Source organism: Pteropus alecto, unplaced genomic scaffold (assembly GCF_000325575.1).
Source record: "Pteropus alecto unplaced genomic scaffold, ASM32557v1 scaffold202, whole genome shotgun sequence".
Lineage (NCBI taxonomy): Eukaryota > Metazoa > Chordata > Mammalia > Chiroptera > Pteropodidae > Pteropus > Pteropus alecto.
In genome coordinates this window covers 1,803,846-1,819,680 of record NW_006432451.1, presented here as the reverse complement: position 1 = coordinate 1,819,680, position 15,835 = coordinate 1,803,846, and the positions used below count along the sequence as shown (strand labels likewise).

The following is a 15,835-nucleotide window of genomic DNA, read 5'->3' as shown; positions in this document are numbered from 1 at the left end:
CAAACGCTTTTTCTGCATGTATCGATATGATCATATGGTTTTTTATCTTTCGATTTGTTAATGTGGTGTATCACATTAATTGATTTGCAGATATTGAACCAACCTTGCATCCCAGGAATAAACCCAACTTCATCATGGTGTATGATATTTTAAATGTATTGCTGAATTTGGTTTGCTAATATTCTGTTGAGGATTTTTGTATCAATGTTCATAAGAGATATCAGCCTACCATTTCCTTTTTTTGTAATGTCTTTGCCTGGTTTTGGAATCTAGGTAATGGTGGCCTCATAAAAGGAGTTAGGGACCCTTCCCTCTTCTTGAATTTTTTGGAATAGTTTGAGAAGAATAGGTGATAATTCTTTTTGAATGTTTGGTAAAATTCACCTATGAAGCCGTCTGGTCCAGGACTTTTGTTTTGGGGGAGGTTTTTAATTACTGATTCTATTTCATTGGTGATAATCAGACGGTTCAGATTTTCTGTTTGTTCTTGACTCGCTATTGGGAGATTGTATGTTTCTAGGAATGTGTCTGTTTTTTCCAGATTGTCCAATTTGTTGGCATATAATTGCTCATAGTATTTTCTCATGATCCATTGTATTTCTGTGGAGTCCGTGGTTATTTCTCCTTTTTCATTTCTGATTTTATTTATTTGAGTCCTCTCTCTTTTTTCTTTGATGAATCTGGTTAAAGGTCTGTCAATTTTGTTTATCCTTTCAAAGAACCAGCTCTTGGTTTCATTAATCATAAAGCAAACCTCTTAAGTGGCTTTTAGTGTAAATTGAGATTTTCAATTTTGATGTATCAGGTTGGTTGGCTGTAATGGGGCCTGGCTACTTGCTCAGGTCAGTCTAAAGGGTATGAAGCTGTGGGAAATGTTCTCAGTGGACATAAAGGGAGGGAAGTCGTAGGTGAGGAACTTAGAAATGATGAATCTGTGTCCTTTCTCTAGGAAGCTGTGAGCCGAGAAAGCAAACTTGAGCTGGAACAGGAGAGAACCTGACGACTCCAAGTTCAAGCCTTCTCCCCATCTGTTCTCAGATCCCCACCCCTCACCCTTGGCCTTTTGGGGACTAAGGTGGCACCCACTACCAAGACTGTTGGTGTAGAGAGTCCTGCTTCCTCCAGGCGAGAACTTGACTAAGCATCTTCTCGGCTTCCCTGTGGTACTTCCAATCCTTCCACTACCCTGCTCTGGACAGAAGGATGGACAGGGACAGATGTCAACATAGACTGGAACTGAAGAGCCTTCCTCCAAACCCCAGCCCAAGTTTGCTTTTTTGAAATGAGCCAGATCAATCCTAGCCCGCGGGATGTAGTCTATAGGGCAAAACTCAGGGGATGAGGAAGGTGTCAGACAAGGCTGAGCCATGGACGCACTTCCCTGTTTTTTGTGGTGTCAAGAGACCAAGTTCTTCTTTTGTTTTGTTTTTAATTCACACAGCATAACTAAAGGCTCCACTTAGAACCACTAGACTCCACCTCAGCCGCTCACTGGACTCCCCTGATGGAGTTAATCTGGCACGCGGGCTTTAAGAGCTCCCCAGGGACTATGTGGTGCAGCCATGTTGAGCTGGCCACCCTGGACTTCCCTGAGTCCCGGTGAGGTTGTAGAGGAAGTGAAAGGCCTACTACACCTGCCCCTCACATCCCCCAACCCAAATGAGGGCAGACTTTGCTGTTCCACAAAAGAGACACCTTCAGCCTCAACTTTTCCAGCCTGTCCAGGAAAAAATTAGCCACTCTGCTCCCCAGAGTGTGCATAACCTGCAGCGCCAGCCAGGCTCAGTAAGGAAGGCCTGACTGTCCGCAGGCCTCAGAGGCATTTGCTTAACAAATCCTGGAATGCAAAATCCAGAGGCCTAGATGGAAAACAACCTTGAATTGGACTGGGGCACATGAGGATGATGCATACAAATTTAGCCATAAAGAATGGGAAGCTATTATGACAAGGAGTCCCAGGTAGAGCTACGTTTAACAGAACCACGTCAGGGAACATGAATCTATGCGAGCCCCCTTCAGAAGGTTCTGCTTGGAAGAGCCTGAACGTACTTTTGAGAGACCTGAGCAGAATCAAATCGCAGATGTGAGTGCCCTCTCTGCTTACTCTCATATTAACTGTTGTTTTAACTCAAAGCCCGTACTTAGAACTGAGATGCTCTTATGTTACAGTTATAAGTATCAATAAATCCCCTTGCATATTTTTCTTCATTTTGCTTAATTTCCCATTTCCTCATTTTGAGGTAACTGAGAGACTAGTTCTTGCATTAGTTCCAGATTTGCCAGATAAAATACATGAAACTTTGTTAAATTTGAATTTTGGATAAATGATGAATTATTATTTAGTGTAAGTATGTCACCAGTAATGCAATTATTTGTTGTATATCTGAAATTCAAATTTAACTGGGCCACCCATATTTTTATGTGCTAAATTTGGCAACCCTAATTAGTTTCTTTCTCCTTTTTATACCCTTTTTTTTTCAAACCAACACTAATGGATTGGTTTTTGATGCAACAGTCAAATTGAGAGGTCTCACTGGTACAAAGATCAAGGCCATAACACTCTCTGGCTTTCCAAACAAGCATATCTGAATGACACCTACAATCCAGCCCTCCCCGTAACCTGGCTAACACCCTGAACTCAACCAGTTCTCAGCTGACCCCATTATCTGTGATTCACCCACTTAGCTTCCTGATTTCTTAGGGTGAGAAATTAGGTTAATTATGTCCAGATGTTACTTGCCCACCTTTTAAAAGGCTTTCAAAGCAGTATGGTCTCCCATGCACCCCAATGCTCTTGAAAGCCTCCATGGTATAAAATGAGAGAGGCCCACCCTCAAACATTCTATATTCCTAATGGCACAAAATTCCCATAAACCATTAGCATCCCAAGGGTGGGAGTTATGTCTTTTACGTGAGACCTGGCACATAGTTAGTGCTCAATAAATATTGCTTGACTAAATGACCTAATGGATTAGACAATAATGAGGAAGGCACAAAAACAGGAGTTCTGAGAGCTGGGTCCCAGCCTAGTTCTGTCTGTAGCTGACTGTGTGACTTTGAACAAGTCACTGCCCCACTCTGAGCCTTAGCTTTCTCCTCTGTGAGACAAGGATAATACTGCCCTCTCCTGCCCTCCTCAAAGCCATCACTGTGAGCCTTCAAGTGTTGGGAAATGGAAACGTGGTTTGAAAAGAAGACAAGCTATGCACACAAAAGGGTTACCTCCCCAGGAAGCCACTGGAAGAACTCACGTGTTATCTGAGGGAACAGAAAGGAAGCCTTAAATGTCTTTCAGTGGCGAGCACATTTTCTAGACTGAAAACCAGGCACTGTATTCTCTCAAGTCTATCTGGTTCTGAGTTTGGGCACCAGAATTTAGGCACTAATAAGACAGATGATATAGAATCAGGACTGGCCCATATTTTCCTAAACACGTAATTAACTGTCACCTTAAGAGTCACAGAGTTATAGAATCTCAGGTCTGGAGGTCATCAGCTTATGGTCGACTAGACTAAAATCCAGGACTCCTGATGCCCAGCCCAGAGCACTTTTTTTACTGCCTCAGCAAGTTGGCACTCCAAGGATGGGACACCCGGAAAACATCCAGAGAGAATCCCCAGGTAGAGACAAAGAGGCTGACTCCAATAGCCTTGCAGTAACCAGACTGGCCTAGATGTGGCTGGTGTATCCCCAAGCCTCCATTGTGAATAATAAGACCTTTGTGTGAGTCAGTTTCTTTATTTGTTCAAATAATGAAGTACAAAAATGAGACTTAGATGCCAGCATCGGGAACTCATACCAAATACTCATACAGCTTAAAGAACATCATTCCAAATAAGAAACTACATACAGAAGGTTCCTGACCCTCAGTTCAGAATTGATTCTGATCCTTCCCTGTGTTCCTGAACACTGCCTGTGTTCCTGAACAGTGCCTAAAATAAATCCACAAACAGCTCATCTCTCCCCACTTCTTAGAAGCAATAAAATTAAATGACTTTCAGAATATGCTTAGTTGAGATTCCTAAAACTTTGCCTCAGATTTGAGGCCAGTCCCATCTGAATGCCCAAGCCCTCTCTGCCCAGGGCTTCTCCTCCTCCCCAGGTCCACCCACCGTTCTCACCATAGGTTCAACAGCAAAACAATGTTCACTGTGGGTAACAAAATTGAGTTTGCCATGCAGGTTTTAATACCCTCTCCCCTATGGCCACGTGTTCCAGGCTGTGTTCACGGCTATAATATCAGATGCCCATGTAGATAATGGACACACGATAAATTGTCCACCTGAGCCAAGCTGTTGAAACTGTTCAGTTGTGTGGAAGGCAGAGCCTCTAACAACTTATACCCCACCTTCGTGCAAAAACAAGAAGTTACTTTCCTGCCAAGTATCTTTCTCAAGACACTTTACTGCCTTCAGCTGGGAAATTGTCATAAATCTACAAATCCACAATGTCTAGGAAGTAAATAAGGGCATGATGCTCTTGAACAGTGCACACCTGTGCAACCATCCATGGTGATCCAGCTTGAAGCCCTTCCCCATTTCCTGAAAACTACCCAGACTGTGGCCATAATAAAAATAACAACATACATGGACATGGCACTATTTAACTTTCAGAACCCTTCACATTCATTTTCACTGACTCTTGGCAAACTCCCATGAAATGGGAGAGGTGAAACCATCAGCTTTATTTCTTTGGTGACAGAATTATAGGACACTGAGAGACCACTGATCCCCAAGCCACAGGTCTTCCCTTATCTGGGGCTGCAGAGTTCCTGGGAGGCATCTACAAATCCATCTGGGCATTAAGCATTGTCAGTCAACTGAATAAATTATGTGTTGTGCATAATTGCACATCTATTTAAATGCATGTGGACATTCTGGTGAAACAAAAATTTACTTTTAAGACTCATTTAAAACTAACACCTGAAAAAATGTCAGCAGGCCTTCTATATGATAATAGGCCTAGTGTTAGCCCCTGTGGATCAAGAAAATGAATGATGATAAAAAAATAAGATTAAGGATTTGGTAATTCTTAAAGTAAAAACCAGGAGACTCGCCCAAAGGCACGTAGGCCAGCACTAGAGCCGTTCCCAGAATGCAAGGGCTTTGACTCCCAGTCCAATGCTCCAGACCAATGTTCATCGAGAAAGTGCCCCCATGTCCACCCTAACCCACGATTTAGAGACAGAAGCAATGGTTGCACAATTCCAGCTGAGGAGCAAGGCCTCCCAGAGAATACCTGGCGGAACTACCTGGATCTTAATTCTCTGCCTTATTTGTTCGTTCATTCATTCATTCATTCATTCAGCAAGGACTTAAAGATTGCCTCCAGCTCAGTAGGGAGGGTGTATTTAGCCACAAAGTAAAAGCACTCACTACTTCTCTTTAGGAAGATTTCAGCAATGTAGACCAGAAGAGATCCAATGGGTCACCTAGTCCAGCCCAGAACCCAAGGTCTGGACAGGAGAGGGGACATGTACAGGGTCTTGTAACAAGTTTGAAGCAGATCAGCAGTTGGAGCCCTGAGTGTCCTAACTCCCAGTCCAGTGCTTATCTCTCCCAACACAGTATCTGCCTTTAGCTTTGTAGAAGAATGTTTTGTGCATTCTCAGTCTCAGTAAGTCCACGGCGATGCATGTACACAGAATGGCTATGCACTCTTATCTGCAGTCATGTTTGCAAAGCACTGGATTGGGACATCATGAAGCATCTTCAAGCTCTCCTGGCTAAAGCCATCAGTTGTTTGGCTCGTTCAAGGGCCTTTGAGTTCAAAGCTCAGCTTTCAATCTGGACTTTGGCTCTCAGGACTTGTGATGTTCTGCGGGGAGAAGAGGAACATAGGTTTTAGCCAGAGCTCAATTATTTGTGGGTCCCACTCTGATAACAATAGACTTCTCATTAACCCATCAACATACCACACTAGCTCCCACCTCTGAGTCTTTGCTCACACAGTACCTTCTGCCTACAGTGTTCTCCTGGTCCTGTCTCCCCATCTACAACTCTCCATCGTCAAAAGTAAAAATCAATGCCTGCCGGCTCCTAGAAGTCTCCCAGAACTGACCTACTTTATCGACCTGTGTTACCCCTAATTTAGCATTTAACTGATATTTAATTTTGTCAACAGTAAACATTCTGTCTTTTCCACTAATAAAACCTTCCACAGGCCCTCACAGCACTTTGCATACTATATATTGGTTGAATGAATAAGTGAATGAATGAATGATTAGTAAAACCAGAGGACGGAGTTAGGGCTACTGAGGATGTCAAAACCGATCTTCACAAAAAACTCAGATCCCTTCATAAACTATTACCTAACCCGTCTTAGAAGGCAAATTATCTGTAATATCCCAATTCTCTGGGAGAAGACAATGAGGCTGAGAAAAGAGAGGTCTAAGGTCACAGGAATTTTCATCAGGAAAACAAGCCAAAGTTGTGCAGGGCATTGGAATGACAAGGTACATGTAACATAAAATAAGACTGGCTTTCTTGCAAGACTTAGCACATGGCTTCTAAAGGTAGTTCCAGGAGAGGAAGACAGAGTGTTTGAATGATGGTGACATCATTGCAATAACACTCTGATTCCCCAGGGGACCATTTGGATGTAGAAATTCTGGTCCCATTTGTCCAACACTAATAAACAGAACATTTATTCCTTTAAAGTCATGCTTTCATTCAGTAGCTTCTACTCTATAGATCTGGGTCTAATGTTTGTAAGCAGGTTATCATAAGTGATTTTGAAAAGGGTGGGGAAACCTATCGGAGTCCTCAGAAAACATGTGAAAACTCATATTTTTTAAAAAATCAGTGATCGATATTATTTCTAAAGGGAACTTCTCAGAGCCTTAGGGGCGGGGAAAATGTGAAATCGATGGGAAGAGTGAGAATAATGGCAGGGGAGAGGCCAGGATGAAGGTCAGTGAAGGAACACCTTCTGGAAGCCTTCCAGAACCAGACAGCGCATGGATTCTTCTCATCTACCTCCACCTATCGCCCCTTATTTTAAATGTAATCTTACTGTGTTTTGTTACTTAAATTTTATGACAGTCTTGAACTGAGAAGCCAAGCAGCAGAACCCATGAAATAATAAGAGGGCAAGCTAAGATAGCAGCCAGTCCAGCATTCCATACTGATAGCAAAAGGTATGAAAGAATGCACATAGTTAGAGACCAGAGCCAAATAAAGAAGATGCTAATTATCGAGCAAAGCCAGTGAGAGTTTGGGGAAAGAAAAAGGTCGCTGTGGTGTAGAATTGTCTCAGCAAGGAGTTGGCATTTGAGCTGGACCCTAAAAGTTCTGAATTAAGCAGGAGTGGGGAGAGGATAGTAAATAGATCCTGCATGACCATGAGCCTGTCATCACTTGCGCCTCCTTGCCCTTTCTCACCTGCTGGGCTTCCCTGTACGAGAATTGGGGGTAACTGTGTTGTCTGTAGCGCAGACCCATGAACCTGAGGACAGCATGGTGGTTGTTCCCAGCAAATTTGTTAGCCAAGCCAAAGGCAAACTGGTAGCGTCTCTCAGCGAGGTTCTGGTCAGGCTCAGTGGAGCTGGCCCCCTGTCTGCTCAGGGTGGCCGCCAGCTTTATGAGAGAGGAGTCTGGGAGCTGGTAAAAAAATCTCTCGAAGCTGGGGCGTCGCCTGATCTGGAAGCAGAAATGAGGGCAGGTCATCAGTGTTGCCAGTAGGTATCCCTGCCCACCAACTGCCCCCTCCCTCAACTCCACGCAGCCAGGCTAGGCACACCTCATTGCCCCTGAGGTGAGCTCCCAGATAAATTCCTCCACCACCCACAGGCACTCAGAATCTGCTATGCAAGGTCTGGCTGCAAATAGCAAGACAAAGTAAAAAGAAAGAAAAGAAAAAAAAATACAGGTCTTTGGACCCAAATAATGATGCTTAAATCTCACTTACTAGTTGTGTGACCTCTCTGAGCCTCTGCTTACTCATGTACAAAACGGAGATATAATAATATCCCCACCCTCCTTGATTATTATTGGGAGAGGGGATTAAGGGAGATAGTTTATGTAAAATGTTTTGTGCAGAGTAGATGTTGGATGGATTTTAGTTCCCACCCTAAGACTCCTCCTCTTACTATCCAAAGGTCTTAGATTGGGTTCCCCCAGAGGCAGACTCAGAGACAAGGTCTCAGGTGCATATCTTTATGCTGTAAGTAATCCCTGAGAAACTGATGGGAAAATGAAGATTGAGACAAGGATAGGAAGGCAGCCACACACGCTGGCATCTGGAGCCGAATTCCCTCGGGGCATTCCAGGAACCAGCTACTCAAAGTTCTTCCCCCGCTATCCCCCAGGGAGAAGAAGCTGAGTATGTACCCACCAGCTCCCATGAGCCATTAGTTGAGGGCTGCTCCTGGGGAGGTGGAGGGTGTTAATTCTGGCCTGCCACCGGGTGGCAAAGAGGCTCTGGGGGCCAGTCTTCAGGCAAAAAGATGCAGGTGCTGGCGTTGGGAGTGGCCAGTGTACACCAAGGTCAGGTGCCAACAGTGTCTGCTACACTGATTGCTCATCAGTGACCTGTACTCACACCTGATGACCTCTTCATATGTGATCTGTGTTTGTCTCTCCAAGTAGACTGTGAGGTTTATAAGGGCAGGGAACCTTCTGTTACAGGCTATCTAGCAGGGGAGGAAAATCTAAAAGCTTGAAGTGTGTGCCAGGACCTCCCCCAATCCAAATCCTTCCAGACTCCCAGGAGGAGGCTTCCAGGGAGGTGGGACGTGAGCTGAACTTCAAGGAGGATTTGGATCAGGGGAGGTTCTGGCTGGCAGGGGGAGCCACCTGAGCTTTATATTATCTTAAAGTAACATTTATCTCATCTGCTACATGTGTGGCATTTTCTATATATGCACTAAACTTTGTCAGGTAGATTTTTATCCCCAATTTTGCAAAAAAGGAAAGCGAGTCTCAGAGAGGTTCAGGGACACACCCAAGGTCACCCAGATACAGAGATGGGGATTGACCTCAGGTCTCAGTTCTCACCTGCTCCCCCAAATGGCTATCCATTTCTTGGAGAAGGGCCACCAGCTTCTGGATGATCAGCTCCTCTGAGGATAAAAAAGAAGGATTGTGGGACTGTTGAAAAATTCTGCAATAACTCATTCATCGACTACAGACAGTATTCTGTCTCTAAAACCCAGCACACAGATTAGTTATGAAGGGGAAAGAAAAAATCTTCCCCAAACTAGAGCTGGAGCATGAGAGCTTTGTTTGGGTTTGCCTTATAGAAACAGAAGGGACTTTGGCCTGCCACGCTCGCCTATAACCACATTCAGCTCCATCTGACAGAGGGGAAATCTGAGACCTCCCAGTGTCTCTTACCAAGGTACAGAGTAGTGTGGTCGAGAATGGGAGTTGGGGCCAGGAGCAGCTAATCAGAACGCAGGGTGGGGAAACCCCGGGGCTACTGCTGTAAGAAACTTATGCAATTTAGCATATTGCATTGCTACAATAGTCAATATTGTATACACTGAAAATAGAATCAAAGGTTTTAGAGCTGCAAACAATCACCTGGCTAATCATTTGCCACCTTTTATCATCCAGCGTCTCACCTCCTTTCCCAAAGCCAAAATGGTTCAGGAATAGTTGCAACCAGGGCTACAAACGGCCGTGTGGCCAGTGGCTGCTCATCCCAAGAGTGAAGTGTACATATTTAGGAATCGGTGGACCCATTGTTATAAACTGTTGGCACACTGAAACTGGCCACGGTGGGAATATCTATACCACAGAAATCTGCAAATGCTACAGATCACGGCTTCCTCCTCCTTGACACCCCACCCCCACACCAGTAGCCTTTTGCCAGTAAAGCACTGGTTATGAGACCCAGAGCAAGCTAAGAATTTAATAAAATGTTTAAACAAAACAATGGGGTGAGGTTAAGTCACATCCCACAGAATAGATACATGTTCTCTACTTGAAGAAAGCTCTCCACCTCCAACTCTGTCCCAACGACCCCAGTTGAAAGGCCAGCCCTGTCTTCTCCCTGTCCTGCTAGAGTTTCCTGGATATTTGTCAGCTGCCCTTCCAGTTCCCTACTTGGATTCAGCCTGCGAAATCTAAGGGGAACCATCCCAGGTGAGAGCAGAGAGGTACTAACTAGATTCACACGCTCCATCCTGCAGAGGTCTCTCTTCTGGCTTATTGTGGCTTCGGGCCTGGGAGGGTGCTTCTGAGGATCCAACCGGTCCCCCTTCTGTAGACAAGGACTCCGGGAACTCGAGACCCTCCAGATCTGAGGGCAAAAAAGAAGATGGTATGAGTGTGCTTGTACCTGTCTCAAATCCAGTGACTCAAATCGCTATGTCCAGGTTCTGACAAGAAGCTGTCCGAAGGCATTGGCACGAGAGGGGTCGGTTTCCTAGGCTCCTTGGTGAACCCCTAGCCACCCTGGACCCACCCCAGAGGAGTTCACAGGGCTCTATTTGTCCCCTCCAGAAATCTCATTCTTTCTTCCACCATCCCCCTCTGCCTCCTCTCAGTCTAGGAGGAAAACAAGCAGGCCTGCCAACAGGTCCCACCAAGTGAACCCATTTCCCCTTTAACTCCCCAAGGCTTTGCCAAGTCACACAGCCTGTCAGAACTTCACTTTCTCTATCTGTCCAATGGCAGTAATGAGACTGGCCTCACAGGGTCGTGAACTGGCTAAACGAGATAACATGTGTGAAAGCACCTGTGGTAAACACTCCGTAAATGTAAAGGGAGGAGTCATTATATACCGGGGGCCCTCGCACTTAGGTGCAGTGAAAAGAAAGCCCAGGTCATACCTCCTTCGTCAAAACTGGGGCCTCTCTTTTTTCTATTAGCTTTCCAGGTGATTCTGATGCACTGCTTTCATACCACATTTGTCTTTAAGTGTCTATGTGTGGGGGTGGCGGGAGGGAAGAGTGTGTTGTGAGTGGTGGGACCTACCGGTAACCGGCCTCTCTCCTCTACGGCCCAACTGCACCTCCCCACTCCGCTCAGAACAGAGAGCAGAAGTCAAGACTAAACAAGAGGCCAGCCACTGCCCTGGAGGAAGCCTCAGGTCAGAGGCAGCCTCTGTTACCGTGGCAACACCAGGCCTACTCACCAAGGCTGCTGGAGATGGAGGACCGATGGCCCCCAACACACAGGGGCAGATAGCTGGGCCTCTTGCGTGGCCGGGACTCTGGGCTGGAGGCATCTGCAGCTCCCGCTCTCTTGGGCTCCTTGGAACCATGTTTTTTATGAGAAAAGGGTTTTCTGAAGCTGGATTTTTTCTCTTGGGATTTCTTCCTGCAGGGTGGGGCTTGGTTTTCCACAGCCATCACTGGCTCCTGGACTTGAAGTTGCTGCGGATAAAATGAGAGAACCTGAGTCAGGGCCCTCAACTTTGAAGAAACGGCAAGTGAGGTGAGGAAAGAGACCAGCACGCTCTGAAACAGAGACCCACTGTGGACCAGAACGGGTGGCCTAGAGAGAAGAGCCACTGATGCTCAGAGATGGAAAAACAAGTTTGGCCTGCAGCAATCAGGGGAGGCTCAGAGAAGAGGAGGGACAGGAGCAGGGCTCTGGCAAGATGTGGAATTGAGGGAGGGGCAGGGAAGGCATTACTCCAGGCAGGGGCAGGCGTGTCCACAGTGAGGGTCATGGTTTCCCTGGGGAATGTCCTCCTCACCTTCTCTCCTTCCTGCTCCTCTACATCTTGGAGTAGGGCAATGATCTTCTGGATAAATTCTTCTAAAAAAGAACAAAGTGGTTGCTTATACTCTACTGCTGAGAAAAGCTTTTCTGTGGTCTATCTTTATTTCCTAAGGCCCAGGTGGCTCCCTGGGTGATTCTCACAGGTCTCCAAAGTGCTAACGAGCTTGCATTTGTGATTGTCCCAGTCCAGACCCAGAGGGACCCACAGAGTCCTCAGATGTGACCTGAGGGCAGAGCTGGTTTCAAGGGAACATATTCACTTATCTATTTACCAGTGGGGGCCCAGATGTGCCACATTAGGTGTGAGGAAAACAGCTGAGGCCCCTGCCTCTGGGAAAAGGTGCCGCAAGGCCATCTAGAAAGGTCTGGTCCCACAAATCCCCTTATCCCTCTTCTAGGTAGAACAGGGACCCGTCTCGATTCCTCTTTGGGGCACATTTTTTGTGTGTGTGAAAAGTTAACAAGGCAGAAAGGTGGAAGTGAGAGAGGCAGATCTTTAAGAGTATCTTCAGACACACAGAACTACTGACAGTGATTATATAATTCTAAGCTTGGCTCTGCCAGTGATAAAATAATAATAGTGACAACGGCTACCATCTGTAGAGCTTCTCTCCTATGGCCCCTTCCTATCCTCTTTACTTTTCCTGAGGCTTTGCATAACCACAACAATAATAATAACAATAAACAACAGCTAACATTTATTAGCTACTAATAGGTACTGCTCCAAATGCCTTATCGACATGAATTTGTTTAGCGCTTCCAATGACTCTAGGAAGTCGGTACTATTATTATCCCCATTATACAGATGAGGAAACTGAGACCAAGATGAAGCAACTTGTCCAAGTTCACACAGCTTAAAGACATCAGAATCCAATTCAAACCCAGCCCTAAATCACACCATCTACCAAGCTCTTGCTGTGGGGCCAGTGCTTTCCACGCAGCGCTTTATGTCCGAGTCACCAAAGAGGGCGTCAGCACTATTGTGGTTTACAGCTGAGGCTCAGACAGGGTAAGTTACAGCAGTCTGGCTCAGGGCCTGTGCTCTGAGCCCTGTCTCTCCAGCCTGCTGCACTCAGAGGCAGGTCAGGACAAGTCACTGCCTCTCTCTGGTTCAGTTTCTCTTCCACAAGTGGAGGGGTCAGGCTAGACGATTCCCACGGGACCTCTGAGAAAAGGAGAGGGGGTACTGACTGGATTCCGAGGCTCTGTCCAGATGCAAGTCCTCTTCTAGTCTCTGGCTTCCTGCTTGGGTGGAAAGCTCCGAGGAACTTGGACCCCCACTATCTGTAGACAAGGACTCTTGGACTTCAGGTTCTTCCAAGCCTGAGAAGAGAGGTGAAATAATGGGAGTGTTTCGTCAGTCGGAGGGTGTTGACTACTGCAAAAAAATTAGCGGAGCCTCTACCTTGTGCTCGCTCATGGTCAGATCGTGTGGACGGTGGAGTGAGCCAGGGCGGAGGTGAGTAGGGGTGGAGGTGAGCTGCTGGGCAGGGCCATGGTTCTGGTTTATTGCCCCAGATCCCTTATCCCTTTGCACTTTCACACACCTGGCTTCCTGGGCTTTGCCCCCTTCACCTCCCTCCCCTAGCAACCTCACCCCTTCACCGTCATCTTGGCCTGATTTAGGAGTTAGAGTAAATGCCTGATTCCATAGAATTAATGAACACATCAGGCCAGAATACCCTGCACGAAAATCTCTCCCCTTATGGCCTGAGACTTCACCGCTGGGGATCCACTCTTTGGTGTTAAGCATTGCCCTCTCCTTTTTAAAATGTAAAGTCCCTTGGTCAGGATGACCCGCTCTGCTGTTCCCCTCTGACACCCAAGACAATCCTTCCTCCCTCTGGCTCTGACTCCATCACTGATGGGCCATGTGACATTGAACACGTTATTTTACCTCCCTAAGTATCAGTGCCCTCATCTGTAAAATGGAGATAATAATACGTACTTCATAAAATAGCTGTGAGGACTGATTGAGTACAGATTTGCAGTAGGTATGTGTCTTATTTTAAAGGTGAGGAGACTGAGGCACAGAGGTGGGGAATGACATAGAATGAACAGCTCAGAACCCAGATCTCCTGACTGCCAGGCTCCAGTTCCTTCCTGCACATGCATCCCACGCCCAGGGTGTGGAAACTGAGGCTTCGGAGAGCTGAGGATGGTGGGGATCCCTGAATGCAATTTCCATCGAGGGCTTAGCTGGATTGCCTAGATGGTGAGGTTTCGTGTGCGGAGGCGATCTGCTGGCATCGCTTTTCTCCTCCCCACAGTCTTCCCCCATTGCTCAGGGAGGAGCAAAAGTCAGGACTGGGATGGCAGCTCTTAAAGTGGCCAATTCCAGCCCTGGGGAAGCTTCCAGAGCTGCAGTGTTGCTATGGTAACTGTGAGCCTGCTCACCAGGACTGCTGGAGATGGAGGGCCGATGGCCCCCAACACACAGGGGCAGAAAGCTGATCTTCCTTGACGGCCGGGACTCCGGGCTGGAAACATCTGCAGCCTCCATCCTCTTGGACTCCTCAGAGCCATGTTTCTTAAGTGAAAAGACTCTCTTGAGGTTAGACTTTTTCTCCTGGGATTTCTTCCTGACAGCTGGTGCTGGGTTTTGTGGAGATGCCTCTGGCTGAGAGGCTTGGAGTTGCTGTAGGGGAAAGAAACTGAGTTGGGTCCCTGACCTGGAGGAGATGGGAAAGCTCCCTGAGAAGCAGCGAAGTGCTTCAGGGTGGCTTCAGGCAAGGGAGGCGACAGAGCCCAGAGCAGGGGAGCTAGGAGGCTTGGAGGACAGGTAGGGCTTGAGCAAGGAGAAGGAGGTGGTGGAGGAGAAGACAGCAAGCCCCTGGGGATCTACACACACAGTCAGCTCCTCACCTCTTCTTCCCACTGGTCTCCCACTTTTTGGAGAAGTTGCACTATCATCCGGATGATAATATCCTCTGGAAGAAAGTGAATGTACCTGGTTAGTCTTTCTAGATGCACAGAGAACTCTTTGTAATAACTATCTTGGACTTCTGAGACCAACTTGGGCCTTCTGTATCAAATGAGGGTCCTCTTAGGCCACAGAAGTGGTGGAAAGCACCACATCCCAGGGGCTGGTCCTTCTGAAAGAGGGTTGGAAGATCCACAGAGGAAGGGTACTGGTCCAAAGCATAAAATTTTATGCAGAAAATTTCAGGTCAGTCTTTCAAACATTCAACTTGTGCCCACTATTTCCTTTGAACTTTACAGATCTGTAAATATCTCCTTTAGGTTCAGCAAATTGTGTGACCTTGGGTACATTTCTTAATCTCCCTGGGCCTTCATCTCTTCCCCTGTGAAATGTGGATCATAATCCTTGTTCTGCTTCCCTCAGAAGGCTGTCAGGCCATCAAATGAAAGACTGTGCTTGGAAATATTCTGCAAGGCTAATGCTGACATTCCAACCCATAAAATGCCAGTGGAAGAAAGGGTGGAAACCTGGCCTAGGGTTGGAGGTAAGGGCTGGAGCGACTCCAGCCCACGTGACACAGACAGCCTGCCACATTGATGCCTCAGCCACACTACTGAGTCATTACAGAGAAGCCACAAGCAATGTTAATGGTTTTCTTTGATACCCCAGTCACCCTTTGTCTCTGGGCAAAGACAATGTACCTCTAGTTTCCAATTGATCAATTTACACAAAGCGGGTACAAACAAGATTCTGTGTTCCCAGGCTGTCTGCAGACTTTTTCACTTCTCACTTCCCTCCCTCACTTCTCTCATTTATATATCTTGTTTGGTTTTCTTCTTGACTCAACATACCAGCCGACCGTGTGACAAAACAATTAGCATGTAAAATAAACATCCTGCAAAATAACCAACCAAACGCCTTTTACTTATTCTTTGACAGATGCATAACTCCTTCATTTCACGTCTTTAAAAATATGCCCATTCTTTATAGAATTTGGTTAATGGAGAATTATCAGTTTTATTAGGAGCAATAACAGTGTTCTGGTTGTGTATGAGACTGTCCTTATTTCTTGGAGACCCATGCTTAAGTATTTAAGGATGAAACATCATTTATTTAAAATGGTTTAGCAACAAAATTACACACACACACATACACACACACACACACACACACGCAGAGCAAATCAGCCGAATTAAGAATTGTGGGGATATGAGTGTGCATAGAACTATTCTTTCCA

General features: G+C 46.2%; 1 protein-coding gene across 1 annotated transcript in view; it reads right to left on the bottom strand.

Moving 5' to 3' along the window:
* Positions 1-5,781: 5,781 nt before the first annotated feature.
* The window catches only part of CUNH6orf222 (chromosome unknown C6orf222 homolog), a 12,281-nt gene continuing 2,227 nt past the window's right edge, over positions 5,782-15,835 (bottom strand). The window contains exons 3-11 of the mRNA XM_006907427.1: positions 14,541-14,605; positions 14,073-14,313; positions 12,867-12,998; positions 11,650-11,711; positions 11,083-11,323; positions 10,111-10,245; positions 8,997-9,061; positions 7,383-7,640; positions 5,782-5,817 (exon numbers count right to left, since the gene is read on the bottom strand). Of these exons, the coding sequence (XP_006907489.1) occupies positions 5,782-5,817; positions 7,383-7,640; positions 8,997-9,061; positions 10,111-10,245; positions 11,083-11,323; positions 11,650-11,711; positions 12,867-12,998; positions 14,073-14,313; positions 14,541-14,605 (1,235 nt within the window). The remainder of the gene's footprint in view (positions 5,818-7,382; positions 7,641-8,996; positions 9,062-10,110; positions 10,246-11,082; positions 11,324-11,649; positions 11,712-12,866; positions 12,999-14,072; positions 14,314-14,540; positions 14,606-15,835) is intronic.